This window comes from Myiozetetes cayanensis, unplaced genomic scaffold, assembly GCF_022539395.1.
Source record: "Myiozetetes cayanensis isolate MyiCay16 unplaced genomic scaffold, myiCay2020 scf6-25, whole genome shotgun sequence".
In the NCBI taxonomy this organism is placed as follows: Eukaryota; Metazoa; Chordata; class Aves; order Passeriformes; family Tyrannidae; genus Myiozetetes; species Myiozetetes cayanensis.
The window spans coordinates 34,931,974-34,949,296 of NW_026087853.1; the positions used below are offsets into that span (position 1 = coordinate 34,931,974).

At 47.3% G+C, this 17,323-nt stretch overlaps 2 protein-coding genes across 22 annotated transcripts in view; one reads left to right on the forward strand and one right to left on the reverse strand.

Annotated features, from left to right (window-relative positions):
• PAPLN (papilin, proteoglycan like sulfated glycoprotein) overlaps window positions 1–15,354 on the forward strand; it is a 56,531-nt gene extending 41,177 nt beyond the window's left edge. For 4 of the 7 annotated variants that reach the window (XM_050336815.1, XM_050336812.1, XM_050336814.1 and 1 more), the window contains 11 exons: window positions 97–217; window positions 908–1,037; window positions 2,233–2,884; window positions 3,543–3,680; window positions 5,072–5,196; window positions 5,953–6,091; window positions 7,484–7,621; window positions 8,254–8,381; window positions 8,958–9,066; window positions 10,393–10,568; window positions 11,091–15,354. In XM_050336815.1, coding sequence (XP_050192772.1) covers window positions 97–217; window positions 908–1,037; window positions 2,233–2,884; window positions 3,543–3,680; window positions 5,072–5,196; window positions 5,953–6,091; window positions 7,484–7,621; window positions 8,254–8,381; window positions 8,958–9,066; window positions 10,393–10,568; window positions 11,091–11,266 — 2,032 coding nt within the window. In that variant the 3' untranslated portion in view covers window positions 11,267–15,354. The remainder of the gene's footprint in view (window positions 1–96; window positions 218–907; window positions 1,038–2,232; window positions 2,885–3,542; window positions 3,681–5,071; window positions 5,197–5,952; window positions 6,092–7,483; window positions 7,622–8,253; window positions 8,382–8,957; window positions 9,067–10,392; window positions 10,569–11,090) is intronic. The other 3 variants (XM_050336813.1, XM_050336816.1, XM_050336818.1) reach the window with 1 other exon arrangement.
• The window catches only part of NUMB (NUMB endocytic adaptor protein), a 91,830-nt gene continuing 89,658 nt past the window's right edge, over window positions 15,152–17,323 (reverse strand). For all 15 annotated transcript variants that reach the window (XM_050336820.1, XM_050336819.1, XM_050336823.1 and 12 more), the window contains one exon: window positions 15,152–17,099. In XM_050336820.1, the coding sequence (XP_050192777.1) occupies window positions 16,384–17,099 (716 nt within the window). In that variant the 3' untranslated portion in view covers window positions 15,152–16,383. The remainder of the gene's footprint in view (window positions 17,100–17,323) is intronic.

Here is a 17,323-nt window from a genome sequence, read left to right on the forward strand (position 1 = left end):
GCAGGGAAGCATTGCCTTTCCTGAGGGCTTCCCGAAATTCATAGCCCATGCCTGTTGAGCTGGGCAGGTCAGGTATTACTGCAGCCCTTCTGTCAGTAGGTATGGGTGCTGCCCTGATGGAGTTTCAGCTGCCCAGGGTCCAAACAACATGGGATGCCCACAATATTACCGTGACATTCGAATGAGCCAAAATCATCCCACTGCGGCCACTCCAACAGTAAGTACAAAAGCTCTTTGCATTTTAGGAGTTCATCAGATACAAAGATTCAGATTTGACCCTGGTGACTCACTTGTGGGTTTCTGTTGGGCTTCATCTCTGCCAGTAATGCTGAGGAACCAATACTCCAGGCATGGCACCAAGCCTTTTGTCCCACCTCACTTTTGTTCAAGGTGGAGCATCCACCTGTGATCCTCTACAAGCAGGGAACAGAGTGGGTGGTGAGGAGATGCCTGAGAAGTAGAAGACCATCCTATGTTGAACTGATTGAATAATCCCGAGTAATCAAATTTCTGTCAGTCATGAAATTGCCATCCAATTTCTAAGATAAAAAATGGGGAAAACGTGGCCACTATTAATTGCCTTTGTTTGCCAACTCTCTAAATTTATTGAAGGCAGGGAGGTAATCCCTCTCATAGTTTGGGGTGATTGTTGGAGACAGCAGAAAAAACAGCCTGGCTGCTGGGCTGCTTAGGTCTGTCTTGCAGAGAAGTGAAGCCCTGGCTCCATGGCTGACAGCCAAGTTCCCCACCCCTTCCCAGCACGAAAGCCTCTAGGAGGCAAACAAACAAATAGCGGTGCCTCTAACAGCTGGCCTTCTGCAGCCAACAGCTTGGACACGGTGCCTTGCATGTGCTACTGTCCTCATGTATGCATGATAAATTTTGGCTTTCAATTCCTGTCCCTAAGGCAAGCCAAGCCTTGTCCCAGCAGCATCCCTTGGGCGAGTGCCGCAGTTCCATGTACGGCTGCTGTTTTGACAATGCCGCTTCAGCTTCGGGTCCTCGAGGGGAAGGATGCCTCAATAGGCCCAACTACCGTAAGTGATGCTTTGGCTTCTTGGTTTAGAAACGTAGAAAGCAGTCCAGGAGCACATGGAAGTTTCCTGTGTAGAGGCTCTGCTCTCTGTAAAATGTAGTAAATTATCTCTATGAAAAGAAGTTCTACCTGTTGGCTGAGGCAGCATAAGCTTGGAGGCAGCGTAGAAAAGCAGCCAGAAGGTTCAGTTCTGTCACCTACAGCAGAAATTCTGATCTTCTGCTGGTGGTTGGACAGAAGTGTGTTTGTGTGATCTCTGTCAGTCTGTAGGACTACTGGAGAGCTGTTTGCCCCTGAGAAGAAACCCTGGTGCAGCCTGGTGTGCCTCAAATTATTTTCCCAGGTTTAGGAGAAGTAGGGCCCCTCTGAGGAATCAGGGCCTTCGAACAGCTTCAAACAGCTCATGGGCAGGGATGGAATGAGAGCTACATCAGGATGGAGGGGTTGTTCAGGGCTGTGTGCATGTCTTGAGCCAGCAAAGTTCAATCAAGTGTTTGCTGTGCTATAAGGGTGCTAGAACTACTGGGCAAAATCGTCTCTGTTCCTTTAGTGCCCAGTTGTACCCTCTGCAGGCACACTGTTCCTGCATTTCCTCACCCTGTTGCTGCAGCAGGCATATTGCTTTGCGGCCATGGGGAAGGGGAAAGCTCTCTGGATCCTCTCTGCTGAACCACAGCTTGGCAAAAGACCCCTCAGCCAGAGGTCTGCCTCCAGTGTTTGTCAGCATGTGACTCAGAGCACAGTGCTGGGTTTGTAGACACATTGGGCTGTGCTCCTCTTTATAGCAATGTGGGGTGGGGAGTGGGGTTTTCTGTAATGCATGAGTCTTCACAGCTGGGTCTAATCCTCTCACTTTGTGGGCTGGAAATGTGTAAATGGTAGCCAGGAAGAGGAAGCCCCAGAGGCAGCCTTGCAGTTGCACATTTCCCCAAGAAGGCTGTAAAGCATCTGTCTAGTATCTAGATTCAGAAATGTCTTTGAGGATGGCGGTTCTTCAATCAGGGGCAAAACTGAGGCAAAAAGGAAAATGTGAGCTGCTGCCCAATTTCAAAGCAGAGCTGGCTGCAAAACCCCGGTGTCCTACTTTTCCACCTGCCCTCTACCCACATCAGGTCATCTAGATAGGTGGTCTGAAGCAACTGGACCTCTGTGCTTTGTGACCCTCACATCTCCCTCTGTTGTGCTCCTTTCGGCAGCATACCCTGTGACCTGCCTGCTGCCCAGTGCTCACGGCCCCTGCACGAACTGGACCACTCGCTGGTACTTTGTGAGTGTTGTTGGCAAGTGCAACCGATTTTGGTATGGTGGCTGTCATGGCAATAAGAACAGCTTTGCCTCGGAAGAGGAGTGCATGAGAGTGTGCCACAACTCTGTGGGGGTCAGTCGCCTGGAGCATCAGCCCTCTTCTGGCACAGGAGCCCTGCAGCGCCAGCAGACTGGCTCCCGCTCTCCTACAGGGGATGCTCGGGGTCAGCAGCAATCACCCACAAGACAGTCTGCAAGCCACAGCCAAGAAGGAGGAACCTTTGGGGCTTCACACTCCACACAAGACAGCCACAGACAGGGCAGCTGGAGAAGTGAGGTGCTGCCGGAGTCCTTGCCGAGGACTGGTGTACTGGAGAGCCAGCGCTGGAACACGCGGCAAAGCAGGTTGGACAGCCTGAGCCAGCTGCGCTTGCGGCAAACAGCAGTGCCTGGGCCTGCAGAGAGCCAGAGCAGCAGTGACCAGCAGGTGCTGCCCCGTGAAGGCAAGCAGTGGCATAAGGCTTTCGGAGCAGGTGTTTCCATGACAGAGGGATTTGGGCACCAGGAGTCTGCAGACTTGTTACCAGCACAGGCTCTGCACAGGTGATGATTTTTACCTCCATCCTTTTCTGCCAGCCAATCGTGAAGCATCAGTGCAGCTTCCTCTGAAGTGCAAGTGTTGCTGCACTGGGACCAGCTATCTGGGAATACCCTGTGATGGATTAGCTATACATATGACCCCCTGGTAAATCAAGTTGTTGTTATTCAGGTCCTGGAGTTACCTGCTGTCTTCTTCCTTACAGTCACCCTGGTCTCTGACAGCACTGAAGTATGGTGTGTGAAAAGACTGCAGAATCCTGGAGTCTTTGTCTGGGAGGCCTTCTTACACAGTAAATGAGAATCCATAGGTGTTTTCCTTGTTCTGACCAACAAATTTAGCTGACTTTCTGGCTTCAGAGCCTTTATCTCAGCACTGCATAAAGCAGCAATGGTTTGTTCTGTGGAAGACTTTTAAGATGCAGAGTTTGGGTCAGGATCCAGTCAGTATTATCCTGAAAATCAGGAATGATGTCTGCACTGGATCTGTGTCTGTGTGCTGAGCTGAACCTCATTCGTTCAGAAGAGAGGGGTTGCAGGACTCTCTTCCAGGAGAAAGGGCAGCTGGTCATGCTTTGTCTTGTGGTTGTAACTCATCAAGAGTCAGATTAGAGGACACAAAGGAGGGCAGCCAGAGTGCCAATAGAATCACTTTCTCTTTCAGAACAATCCTGGAGGAAGCCAAGCCCTCTCTTGTGACAGCAGTTGTGGGACAAAACATCCAGCTGGTCTGCAAAACAGGCATGTCCCCACTCTCCAGAGTGGAGTGGATGAAGAACAGCCGACCAGTCTCCTCTGACAGGTGAGCTCAGCTCCCTTCATTGTAGAGCAGATGGGCTCCTTGCTGGGCAGAGTGCCAAATATGCAATCCAAAAAGGACTGTCACGGTTTCACCCCAGTTGGCAACTAAGCCCCACGCAGCCGCTCATTCACCCCTGGTGAGATAGCGGAGAGAATCAGTAGGGTAAAAGTGAGAAAACTCGTGGGTTGAAATAAAGACAGTTTAAAAGGTAAAGCAAAAGCTGCAGATGAAAGCAAAACAAAACAAGGAATTCATTCACCACTTCCCATGGGCAGGCAGGTGTTCAGCCATCCCCAGGAGAGCAGGGCTCCGTCACACCTAACAGTGACTTGGGAAGACAAATGCCATCTCTTTGAATGGCCCCTCCTTCTCCCTCCTTCCCATAGTTTTACATGCTGAGCATGATGTCATATTGTATGGAATATCCCTTTGGTCTGTCAGAGTTAGCTGTCCCAGCCGTGTCCCCTTCCAAATCCTTGTGCACCACCCCCGCACACTGGCTGGTGGGGTGAGAAGCAGAAAAGGCCTTGAATTAGTGTAAACACTGCTCAGCGGTAATGAAAACATCAACACTGTTTTCAGCACAAATCCAAAACACAGCCCGGTACTAGCTACTGTGAAGAAAATTAACACTATCCCAGCCAAAACTGCCACACATTATTCATCCCCCCTCCTTTTTTTTTTGAGAAATAAAAAAGCCCACGTAAGAGCATGAACTGTCCACCTTCTCTGCACATAGCAGAAACAGGTACAGTCTGCACCAGTAATGAGATGTTGGCTAGAGTTATGGGGCAGAGCAAGTGCTGTGCCATAACAAGGCACTAGTGGAAGCTGACATGTGGGTAGCGATGCAGAAAAATGTCTGTCTTGGATTCGTCTTGGGGCAGCACAAAATCACTAGTCCAGGGTGAAACTTACAGCCAAATAACCCAGAGTTCCTGTGGCTGGCAGTTTCTGGCACATCAGGGTTTTTTTTAAACTAATTTTAAACCTGTTTTTCCTGGGAGGTCTGTTTCCAGCAAGAATTTGGAGCCAGTCACTCCCTTTGTGTTATGAAAATCACAGTCAAGAAAAGCCCAGTTATGCTTTTCTGTTTGCAGTTGACTGCTGGGGCTCAAGCTCCTCCCTGGGAGGGCAGTTTGCCTCCTCATGGGAGAGGGTTACTGAAAGCAGCTCCCTGTTTTCCCATCTCAGTTCCTGACCTCCTTTCTGGCACAGTTATTTTCCCCGCCCGTGACCCCTCTGTGGTCAGGAGGGTTTTGGTTTTTTCTAAGGCAGGGAGAGCACTACATGGTGATGGTTTATGTAACATCAGCACGAAGGGCTGCTCTGCCTTGGCCGGTTGCTGCCGGTGGCCAGGCAGAGGCAGTCAATCCTTGCACGTGTTGCAGGCACACCTACCAGTCTGACAGCTCCTTAGTGATCAGCCACGTCAAGCCAGAGGATGCTGGGATGTACACATGCCTCACTTCTGACGGGAGGACAGAGAGCCGACAGATTCAGTTACAGATCACAGGTAAATTATCTTCTGCTTAACACCAGAGAAGTATCTCAGGGCTCCTTGTTAATGGTCACTGACCACAGGCTCCATAAAGCCAGCTGCAGGACTAACCTTTCTCCACTGCCAAGACGGAGTGGGAAGGCAGCAGAGCCTCTCTTGGTGTTCCCTCATGATAAAGCGTTAGCCCTAAAACACTTCTTCCCCTGCAGTGCCACCCTGTAACTGGAGTTGTGGCTTGCCTGTAACCTGCCCCATTTTCTAGCACAGCGATCATGTCATCATTGCTGAGAGCCATCAGCTGCCCCTGATCCTCATAAGTGCAGGTGCATTTATGTTTGGTATTTTGCCCAAACCGGTCCTGCTGGGTAATAAATGATTCTCTGTTCTGAAAAATGTGCCTTATTTCAGAAACAAAACCAAAAAATTACGAGTCTCAAAAGATGGGCCAGCAAGGCACCCTGTAGCCTTCAGTCTCTGAAGTGTGCTTTGCCACAGCAAGGGCAACTGGGGCAGAAGGCATTGTAGCCTAAGGGATGTTGCAACATGCTCACTGACAGAGGAGAGAAAGGAGTCTAAAATTGCTTGCCTGCAGGTCTGTGACTCTCATTAGTAGACAGTGCAGGTTTACTGCACGAGTCAGCCAGAAAACAGATGGCTGAAGGGCTCTTTGGCTCCAGTTCAGCAAGCTCTCCCAAGCTCATAGAAACCCTACGCAAGAGGTCACAGTAAGAAGTGTCCTTTTATTCACATATGGCATTTTGTTTTGAATAGAGTACCAGAGCACTGTTCTGGCAGAGGGTGAGAGAGGTCGGGTCCTTCACAAGGAAAATCAGCAGCTTCGAGAGTTATCCAGAGGCAGGAAGGTTGTTCATGCAGCCGGTTCCCCTGCGCATCAGCAATTCACATACAGGTAAGTTCACACACAGCAACAGTTTGTCCACTGTCACCAGCTGATGAAGCATATGGCATCTCTTCATGTAGAAAAGCTGAAGATTGGAAAGGTCCTGGGTCAGCTGTTCTGGGCCCCGGTTGGGAAGCAAGCAGTACTGAACTGCTGACAACAGGAGCGGGAGAAGATCCCAGTCGCAAGCTGTCTTCTGTCGTCCCCGAGGGTCTCTTGAAAGGAGCATATTCTGAGCAAAGATGCGCAGGGAAGCTGACAGCAAAGGAGCTAGGTTCAAACAAAAAAAGGATCGGGACAGCATCCTTAGCTGTTCAAGTTAGTGTAGGCAGAAAGAGAAACCTGTTCTGGAAAAAGACAAAGCAAATAGGAACTGCCTAACTAGCACAAAATAGACATATGTGTATTTTAAACAGTTCCAGTTGCTTTAGCTTCCACCCATTCATTTTAAATATTTTGTGAACAAACCAGTTTGACCCAAGCCTATCTCTTTATGTATACTGGCATATTTTGCAGCTTCTTGCATGTTTTTTTTTGGTGCTTCTGGACCCCACGGAAATAAAAGTGGACAAATTATTTTTGCCTTAAATGTAGCATGTTGGGACCAGAATAAATGGGACCATGATCTGATGTCTCCCTTTTTTTGAGTTTACAACCTAAAACCCAGCCAATTTGCTGAACTCCCCAGCAATCTCCTTAGCTGCTTCTGCCTAAAAGCAGTAATAAGTGATTCACTGAATTAAGAGCTTTGAATTAAGGCTCTTTGGTTTTGTTTCTGAGATCAAGAATTCAGGTCAGAGCATGGGGGTGGGGGAGATGATGTTTTATTTGACTCTGGGATCATCATAGTTTAGTTCCCTTCTAAAATGGTGCTTAGCTGTAGTTATAAGAGAGCAAAGAGCATGAGGAAATGGGTGTTGTGAGAGTCTGACCTCATGCATGAAGTGGATGACCAGGTCTCGGGCCTTGCATGCATTCAGGTGATTGCAATGGGCTCTTTCACATCCCAAAACGGCTCATTTTTGCGTGCCAGATAAGCACCTTGGGGAAAAGCTTGCTTGGTGCTCTGTTCACGACTTTGTACCGTTTTGCCATGTGTTCACGTTGTTAGAGCTTCCTCAGCTGTTACATAGAGGATTGCTATAAGAACCGGGGTTGCTGTCTGTAATGGGTTAAGCTGGCAGGAGTGCAGCACCAAGCTGTGCTGAACTGGAGCAGGATTTGATGGAGGCTGCTCTTTTCTGAATGCTGGTAATGGCAGAGCTCTGATGGGAACGCAGAGACCACCCCTTTCTGTTGGAGGCACAGAATAAGGCTTGTGATTATAAAAGCCTTGTGCTGAAGGTCAAATGCTGAACAGGGAAGTCTCTACATCCTTTGCTGTGCTTGTGAACTTTGCAGGTTGCGAATGGATAAGAGCGATCCCGCAGTAGTGGAGGCCAGTGTTGGGGAGAGAGTCAGACTGCCCTGCACAGTGGAAGCATCATCCACTCTCACCATTGAGTGGCAGAAAGATGGACAGCCCCTCTCCTCTCCCAGGTGAGCTCCCAGGTGGCTCCAACCATTCATGTGAAGAAGAGCCTCCTCCTTTCCTTTCCTGACTCCTCCTTGAAAGAATGATGCTGCTGGCCCTGCAGCAATGGCCCATCCTTCTTTATGCTGGCCAAATTCCTCCATCAGGGCCAGACTGTACTGCTTGCCTTCCCCAGCCTCATTCACAGATCAAAGTCTGAATGTTGAACCCTTGAGTGAACAGCTGTGACACAGGGTCTACAAGTGAGTCAAGGCTGAAATTTGTTCATCTGCAAAGTTAGCAGAAAAAATACACATGGCAAGCAAATTTGCCAAAACCCAGCTGGTCTGTGAGCAAGGGCAGAGGTTCACAGGAAAGAGAGATCAGGGTGCTTGCAGTCAACTTTCATGGCTACTGGTGCTGCTCTCCTGCAGCTATTCTCACTCTGCTCCCAGAAACCTTCTCTAGCAGCAAGCTTTTCCAGCGTCCACAGCATCAGTTCTGGGATTTGAGGACTAAGGGTTGCAGTGTTTGAGCAGCTAAACCTTTGCTCAGTAGTACTACACCATTGTGCATGAGGCACTGCTTCAGCTCTGCTGTCTGGGGGCCCATCCTGACTTGAGCGCAGACTGAGGGAGGTTCTGGTTTTGTTCCCCAGACACAGGCAGCAGTCAGATGGGGCCCTGGTGATCAGCCGGGTCAGCCCTGAAGACCTCGGCTTCTTTACCTGCATTGCCTCGAATGGACGTGACCTGGACCGGCGCCAGGTCCTGTTCCGACCCCTAGGTACTGGATGGATGGGGCATGCATGGCATGTGTGCACACAAGCGGGAAACAGGGAGGGGCTGTGCAGGGAGTGTGGGTTTCTTGGCTGGCCATGCCTCTTTGCTGTTGCACCTAATGTTTAACAGGCAGCCCGAGGGCAAGGGAAGAGTGAGTTGTTTTGGCCGATGGTAATCTGCGTGTGTCTAGTACATCATGGTGCTCCAGGCAGTGGGAAAAGGCACTGATAGCACAGGAAGGGTCACTCTCAGGGCCTTGTTTGTGGGACACTGGTGTGGAATGGGTATAAGAGCAAGAGAAACTGAGTAGATGGTCCTTCTGTGCATGTAATATGCATGTGTGCAGCTGGAGAAAAATGATCTTTGAAGCCTCTGCTACTTGCCCTTGCTTGGGCCAAACCCCTTAGGAAATGCACCTTCTGCACAGCAACAGCAGCATAACCTCAAACATGCTGCTTCAAGGCCTAGGGACTTGCAGCTCATCGCGGGTTGTGTTGGACTTTTCCCATGAGCCTTTTCCTGCTACCAGGTGCAGCATGGCATTGTCCTCCTGTCAGTAATGTTTTCCCTTCTGGTCTAGGAGAGCTGAGGATCACTGGTCTTCTGCCAAGCATCACGGTACCTGAGGGAGGCACTGCTCAGCTTCACTGTACAGTGACTGGCAACAACGTCAATATAAGGTGGTCCAGGTGAGCAAAAATGAGACAAAACAACTTCCCATTCCTTCTCTTTACAAACCTCATCATTTACCCTCCAAATACTAATGCAGGGGTCTGCCAGTTATGGCAGAGACCACAGTTCTCAGCCCAACTAGTATCACCTACCCTTTCTTAAACAACTTGGATGTTACCAAAAACTCCTGGGCAAGATCCCTGTGGGATGTGGCAGGGTCATCAAGTTCATGTTCCAGCCAAATAAGGAGGGAAGCAAACACTACATTAAGATTTCATGGAGTTCAGAAGGGCTCTGGAAAGCTAGTAAGCTAGTAACATGACAATAGCAAGAACCAAAATGAGTAATCAGAGGAAAACCTTTAGTTGTTCTTTATTAAACCCTCTTTGCCTAGCCCTAACAAACATTTTAGCCCCTACAGTAACAGCAACTCTTCTCTCAGCTTCCTACTGCAGTACTTCTCTCCATGTACTGTCAAGTGGAACCAAAGGAGATTTAAAAGTGTTTTAAAGTGAAAAGCTGTGTCCTCTTCTCTTGGTTGTTTAGTGGGAAACTCTGAATCTGTGCAAGTGTTTGGTGGGGATTTTTCTCCTGTTTGTCAATAATCAGTTTGGTTTTAGAGCCTTCTTACAAAGTATCCAGAGACATGGACTGGTAATTGTTTAAATCCCGCTACTCTGAGGGTTAGGACTGAAGCGAGCCATTTAACAAAGAGAGCTTTTCTTCCTTCCATAAGTTTGGTATTTGAGTTAACAAAATGTTGCACGTTTTAAAGTCTGAACGAAACCCTTTTCAGTGAAACAAATTTCATTTCATTGGTAAGTCGGAGTTCATAATTCAGGCAGTTTTCCTGCTGGGCACAGATTATTCTAGGAGGAACTGAACAGACACAATCTTGCTGGTTTTTTAGAGGAACTTTTAAGAGAGAGGAAAGAGGGCACATTGCTCACTACCCCATATGCTCCTCAAGCAATATGTGCTGCTATCAATGCCAGCCAAACAAGTACTGCCAGACCACAACCTGGAGAGAGGGAAAGGCACATTGAATTTTCTCTTGGTCCCTCAAACCTCAAAAATGTGTACTAGTGGAAAGGGCAATGCCTTTATATGGAGCACAGAGCAAGCTACCTCCCACGCAGACTGTGGGCTAACGGATCCAGACTCCCTCAGGCTCGTGTTACTACCCAATTGAAGGGACAAGTTGTGGCTAAAGATTTCCTCTTCCTTCCTGCTGAATCTGTAAAAATTCTCCCCTTTCACAGAATATCAGTTTCCAAAGAGCACAGAGAGCCCCTTAAGCCCCCATGGGTGGGAATAGTGACACAAAATGTTTTTCACCACAGGAACGGAGTCCCCATGCGGGGGGATGGCCACCACATCCACCTGTCCCAGGATGGAAGCCTGACCATAAGCAACGTCCAAGAGGCTGATGAGGGATCCTACACATGCAGTGCCTACAGCAGCAGCAACTCTGTCAGTGCCAGCACGGAGGTGAAAGTGCTGAGGAACAGGCCTAGCAGTGAGTACAGCCTGATCTTCCTGCTTCTCCCAGCACAGTGCCTGCATCTTGGCTGCTATTGTAAGTCTGCCCTTTGTGTGTGCCAGTCCACCACCAACCTTGGGCTTTGCTTGAGCCTGCTTTCCCTGGGCAGAAAAGCAGGATGGTGGAAAGCAAGGCACTGGGATCTTAAATAACATCCTGAGGCAGCCAAAATGCTGTAGTTGGTTGACCAAATAGTTGGCTGCAAGATTTGTAGTTGGACTGGGGACACTATCCAGCTGGCCTTACACAAAGTGTAGTTTGAGTGGTGTCTTGTCAGGAGGTCAGCCCCTGAAACTGCATTCTCCTCCTGTACCTCACCAGACGTGTCAGTTTCATCTTGAAACTCATTCCTCATCTCATTCCTGATGCTGGACTAAATTTAAAACAATCCCCTCAGAACCAGTGGGGTGGAGGAAGCAGGAACATACTGTGTCTTTTGGGAGGGAAAAGCAACCTGAGAATAAGTTTTCAGCTGGTTCACCTTTTGCTTGACTGCAGCTTCTACGAGTCACGCTGTGGACCTGAGCAGAGAGTGCGTGGACCAGCCCCACCTCGCCAACTGTGACCTGATCCTGCAGGCCCAGCTCTGTGGTAACGAGTATTACTCCAGCTTCTGCTGTGCCAGCTGTGCTCGCCACCGGCCGCAGGCCAGCGTGCCGCATCTCCGCGGGTGACAGGCACCCCAGAGAGAAGTACAGGTGACCCAGGACAAGGCTGGAAGTCTGAACTCTGTTCTTTGGCTGCATGGGACTGTTCTGGGAGCTCCGCCGCGCTGCTCAAGAGGGTGAATTGAACAGTGTGTAGTGGGTGTAAAGGTTCAGATGTGGGACACCCACTACCCTCAAGTTTATTGTAAACTCTTTTCCCCCCCTCCGTGTGCCTTGCTGTACCTAATCCATCTCTTAAGGGTAGGTGCTGTCATTCACGTATCAAGATCATATTGGGAAAGTAAGGATGATGTGGCTAGAGAAAGCAGATAACCAGCATGAAAGAGGGAGACACCAGTTCTTCCTACAAGCAAGAGAGAAGTGCTCTTAAAAAAACAAACCTCTGAAGTGCCTGAAGATGGGCCTGAACCACCTTAACCAAAGCACTAATGAGCAATGAACATTTGTAATCCTGAGGAGTGCTTTCCAGCTAAATGCAGACAGCTAAATGAGAAACAGCTTGATGCATATAAAATTAGTGTACAGGTTCTAGGGGATTACTAGCTCTGGGGATGCAGCTGTAATGTCATGTTACTGTAGCTGTTTTATTCCAGTAGACCTTAGACAAATTTCTAGTAGGGTCAGTTTGGTTTCTATTTTACTGTAATCAGCTTTGCAGGGAAACACAGGAGCAACTCTTCACAGAAAGCTTAAGACAAAATAGAAAAACAGGTTTAGCCCTTCGTGAATGTAAGGGGTAATTTAGATGAATATGCCAACACTGTTCTGAGATGCTGCAGTTTAAATATCACTCATTCTAGGAAGGCTCAACAGATAATTTTTTTTCCTCAAACCAGAACTGTGCTGTTCAACTTATCGCAAAACTGGGGTTGGTGGTAGCACTGCACTGAGTTTCAGCTTGGAGGAAACAAATAGTATACACACAGAAATACATGTGTAGGTGCATTTGAGTTAACAGAATAAACCTCCCAAAGACCTGCTGTAGTCTCAGTTAAGTCTGAGAAAGCTTGGCTTTCCAGGAAAAAGTTAAGTCAGGGAAAGCCTGGTTCAGCATGTGGCCTGGGCTGATGCCTGCTGCTATGGGCTAACAAGTTAGGACTTCCAGATGCACAGCAGCTGTAGCTGAAAAGCAGCCTTCATTTCAAGACCAACACGGATGAAGCTCTGAAAGTCTCAGGCGTTAAGAGGGCAGAAGGTGAGATTATATCATGGGTTTGTTAAAGCAGGAAAGGCCCTTGGGCATCTTCAGTATCTCAAAATGGAACTCATTCTGAGCAAAAGCATTTTTTTACAGTTTCCACACTATTGTTTTACCCAAGCATCAGCCCTGACACTCCCCTTCTTCCTCATTCCAAACTCCCTGCTAGGACTTCGATGGGTTGACCATACTAATTAGCATCATTATCCATGTATTATTTGCATAGATGTAGCTATAAACTAGGAGACTGGTGTGTAGATGCTGATGTTTTGCTTGGGGGGTGGTGGATGTTTGTTTTTTTTTTTACTTTTGTCTTCTACTTGTGTTACTTTAAGGCTTCTAAGGAAGTAGCTAATTCAGGACTGTGCTCACACCACTCGCCTTCAGTTCCAACTCGGTACCCATCAGAGCAGCAGCAATAAATAGATGTAAATCCTCAGGCTGACACCTAAAGCTGGTTTGTACTCTAAGTCCAGTAAATCAGTTCAGATGGACCTAAAAATAAGAATTACTGACCTGATGATTGCACTCTAGTCAGCACAGGTGTGGCTTCAGGACTGAATACACTGCTTCAAGATGTGAACAAAACAGAGAAGTCTAGCAGCAATCCAGTACAGGAGCGAGAGGTGACAGTCACACAGCTATTTGGGGCTGGGTCTCTCTCTGTGGTCTGACAGATTTTGCTTGCTAGAAAAAAATACTTATTTTGCAGTTAGTTAAGACCCTTTAATTTGATTAGGGAAAACTTCCTCTGCTGTAATGCAAGGCAGGTGTTACAGTAAAGTTTTGAAGTAGAAATCATTGGTTATTTAAGAACAAGGGTGTCCTGAAAATTTCAAATTGTGTTTGTACATATTTTTGCATTTAACAGCTCAGACCGGCAGCTTTTTGTGTATTTAGGATATTATAGTGTGATTTTGTCTTTTGAGGCCAGGGGACTACACAGACGCTGTAAATTCCAGTTTTATTGAAGCCCTCAGTTTATATGTGGCAGGCATCCACCGGTAGTCAAGGGCTGCAGACCTGCTCATGGGCATGGTTAGAAGGTGTATCAGACTCTTGTCCCAGTGTAAGTAGTCAGTTCTATAAAATTCCTTTTTACTATGTCAGAGACACTATTTTTAGGGTATTTAAATATTCTCTGTAGTCAGCTATCATTTAAGCTGTATGGTTACACAAGATGGGGTCAGGAAGTGCTTTCTAAAGACTTATGAGGGCTGAAACAGCCCCCTGCATTCTGATAGCCAGGACTTTGACACTGAAAGTGCTTTGGTTAAGGGAGAGTTTATTCTGACCTCCTTTCAGCTGCATAACCATGGCAGGAAGGATGGGATTGGCAGGCATGCAGTTCCCTGCTTTAAATACATGCCATCACTGTAAAAAGTTATCTAATGGGTCTTTACATTTCTTCTATTTGACAAGATGAGCTTCTCCCTCTCTGTAGTACCACTTACTTAACCACTTGACTCAATGTTTACTTTTTATATCCAAGAATCAAGACCTTTATTTTCTTCCCTAAACAATGGATTGTAGGAAGTTCTTATCTCTGGGGTAGGAGAAGGGTGTAGCTATCCTGGGCTATTTTCAGCTATCTTGGGGCACTTACTGTGAAAGATATGAAACGAACAGAATAAGCTATAGCTACTTTATTTCCTGGAGCCCCTGGTGGTCTAGGGGGTAAAGGCGCCGCGCTATCACCGCGGAGACCCGGGTTCGATTCCCGGTCAGGGCCACTCCCGGGCAGGTGGGGCTCGTTAGCCCTTAAAGGCAACCCACCTACGTCCTAAGGACCTCGCTGCCACCGTCCAAGCTCGCTTGGCCCCGGCAGATGAACCTTAGGATTAAAGGGTGGGCTCAGTTCCGCGCACACTGTGTCTCACCTAAAAAAATCCAATGCGCAGGCTGGAAGGTGGAAAGACCTTCCCCGGATCTTCGCTCGCGAAGACTGGCCATTAAGACTTTATTTCCTATTATAGATGTCTACAATGATTGTTAGCTTTTTGGAAGCTGAGAAAAGCTTTAATACCAACTCAAATAACTACAAGGGAGAGTTTCCATTACTATTCATATCATACTGAAAACAGGTAAAAATCTGTAAAGTAAAAAGTTGCCGTTTTTTAGACTGTGTCACTGTGAGACTCACTGTACTCGCCTGGAAAGGGAAGCTGCTGGCAAGCTCCAATACTAGGGCCAGACAAAGGGAGCATTTCTTCCCCTTCACGTTACGGAGTCTGACTTTTCCTTGAGTCTAAACTGACATGGTGCCCATAAGACTGCAGTGAGAACCAGTCATACTAACAGGGTAGATATGAGCTCACTGGAAGAACAGAAAAGGAGCGAACATACACTGTCATCTCATAGGGCTCCTTTTAGTAGTAGGGGAAAGAAAAACAAAGCGAGTTTTCCTTTTTGCCCTTACTAAATGTTAGTGTCCTCATATTTGTCTCTCTGCAAATATTCAGTGACAGAAAATGTAGTGATGCAAACTCAGAATTTGATGTTTTGCAAGTTCAATCTTTAAGTTCAAAGTAACCCTACATTGTAATAAATGAGAGGTGTTAAGATATTATTCTTAAGCTTTTAGGTTGGCAAGCAGGGCTTACCTATATTCACCTAACAACACAGAGGATACCCAGAAGGGTAAATACTGAAAACTGAATCAGGGTGGGAAATAAAGCTTTCACAGACAGTGCTTCTACCACCAACATTTATTTCTGTTAAAGCAGATTATAAATCATCAGTACAAATATATATAACTTACATTTGCTTGTAAGGCCAAAGTTTAAAAGTAAAGTTAAAATGAGATGGTTTTCACAAGTCACCAGAGGCAGAACCTGGACCAGCTGCAGCCTTAACCACAACGTTTCACAAATCAGTGGGAAAAAATAAAACCAAAGTTAAAAACTGCTAAGAATTATTGACAGACAAACATAAAATGGTTTCCCAGGCAGTCCCAGGATGTAGATATGATTACAGTAAGTTGTCACAGTAGTGTTAGAACCAATAGATTAAGACAAAGAAACTGCAGCAATATATGAAAGGAAAAATCATACTATATAGAATATGTAGACTGATTCCAATAAAAAACAGTAAGTTTTCACCATGGTTTTCAAACCATGACAATACTGTTCTTTAATTTTCTTTGTTTAAAACTACGATATAATGACTTATTGGTTGTGATTGTTGTTGCAATATGCTACTTACAATGAACAGATACAAGAACAAGCTAGAGCCCCTTTTTCCACCCCCCAATATTACTTACAATAAGAATCAGAGATAAATCAATCTTATGTACAATTTCTTACATCCAACCCCCGTTTTTTTAACCTTTGGCAAGATTACTTACAACTCATACAGCTTTTAATATCCAACTATTTAAAATATTCTAAATGCATAAAAATAAAGATTTTGGCTTTACTTTATTCTTTACATATAATATTCACTTTGTTACTCAAAATGGAAGCTCAACTTTTTCCACAAACCTAGCTTTTGCTAAGGTGACAACATCCCATCCATATCAACCCCCCCCCACCCTACCCCATTTTTCCCTGAGGGGGAACATCCAGGACTTGCAGGGCATCAGAAGGACACAGGTACAAAAATCTGCCTTCCTTTCTGTGTGAGATGATTGATGTTTCTGCAGAACAGGCTTTGGGACTGGGTGCCTTTATTTGCTCCATTCAACTTCCAGCTTTCCAAGTGAGGAGGGAATGCAGACTGGGGTGACTCCAGGATTCTTTTTAAGAACTGCAAATTAAATTCTCTGTATGTTTATGTCCTCCCCATAATGCTCCCTCTTTCTAACCCATTTTTGTTTTAAGGGACCTTTGGGATTATCAAAGCAAACTGATCGGTGACAGTCCCCTTTGCTCCCTTTATCCCTCTATCCTAATGTACAATTTATCCATCTCCCCCGCAGGACTGCTTAAAGTTCAATCTCGAATGTCTTCTGTAAATCGCTTGAGAAGGGGTTAGTTGGGGAGGGGTTAGTGCGCTGCTTCGCCTTGCTCTCTAGTGCTGCCCACTGTGCTTCAAACGGGTCTACCTGTGGAGCAGCCGCGGGGGGCTGGGAATGCTTGTCCTCGGCAGCCCATTTCCCACCGTCGACTCCGTTGAAAGCGGCGGAGCCGTTGTGCTGCGCGGGGGGGTTGAAGAAAGGACTGGCTGTGGCGCTGCTGCTTTCGTACTGCGGGAGCGTCTGCTGTTTGATGAGACTGGGGGACTGATGCGGGTGGGCTGCTGGAGTGTGGCTTGCAGTGCCAAAGACGTTGGCTACCATCTGGGAAGGTGTGATTCCAACCACAGGGACGCTTGGGGCTGCATAGGTCATCCCGTTTGCTACAGCATAGGGCTGAGCTGGAATAAATGCTGGCTGCATGGGCGGGACCACACCCACCGGCACAGGCTGAGGCGCAATGAAGGTGCTGACTGGGAAGGCTGGTGCTGACTGGGAGGCTGGAGCTGCTGGAGGAGGCTGGAGCAGTGGCTGTGGGGCCGGGGCGGAGGTTGGCTGCTGTTGGGCTCTCACAGTCTTTGAGACCTCTTCCAACCAGCGGTCTGCCTCTGAGGGAGTACGTCTGTGATTTCCTTGGAAGAGACTTGGTGAGGCTGCACCTGAGGAGGTGCTGCTCCATTCAGTGCCTGGAAAGGAAAGCATGGGCAAGTCACTGATATTTCCACTCCTCACCCTTTTATTAGTTAGAAAGGCTGGAGGATATACACAAGGACAGACAGACCTCCTCCCACCACGACTGAAAGATGCTACAAACACATCTTTATGCATCCACTGCACTGTTCTGTTCTAGGAAGACACTCATCAAGAAGGGCTAGACGAGCTTTTTGCTGAAATGCAGATTATGGGTGTT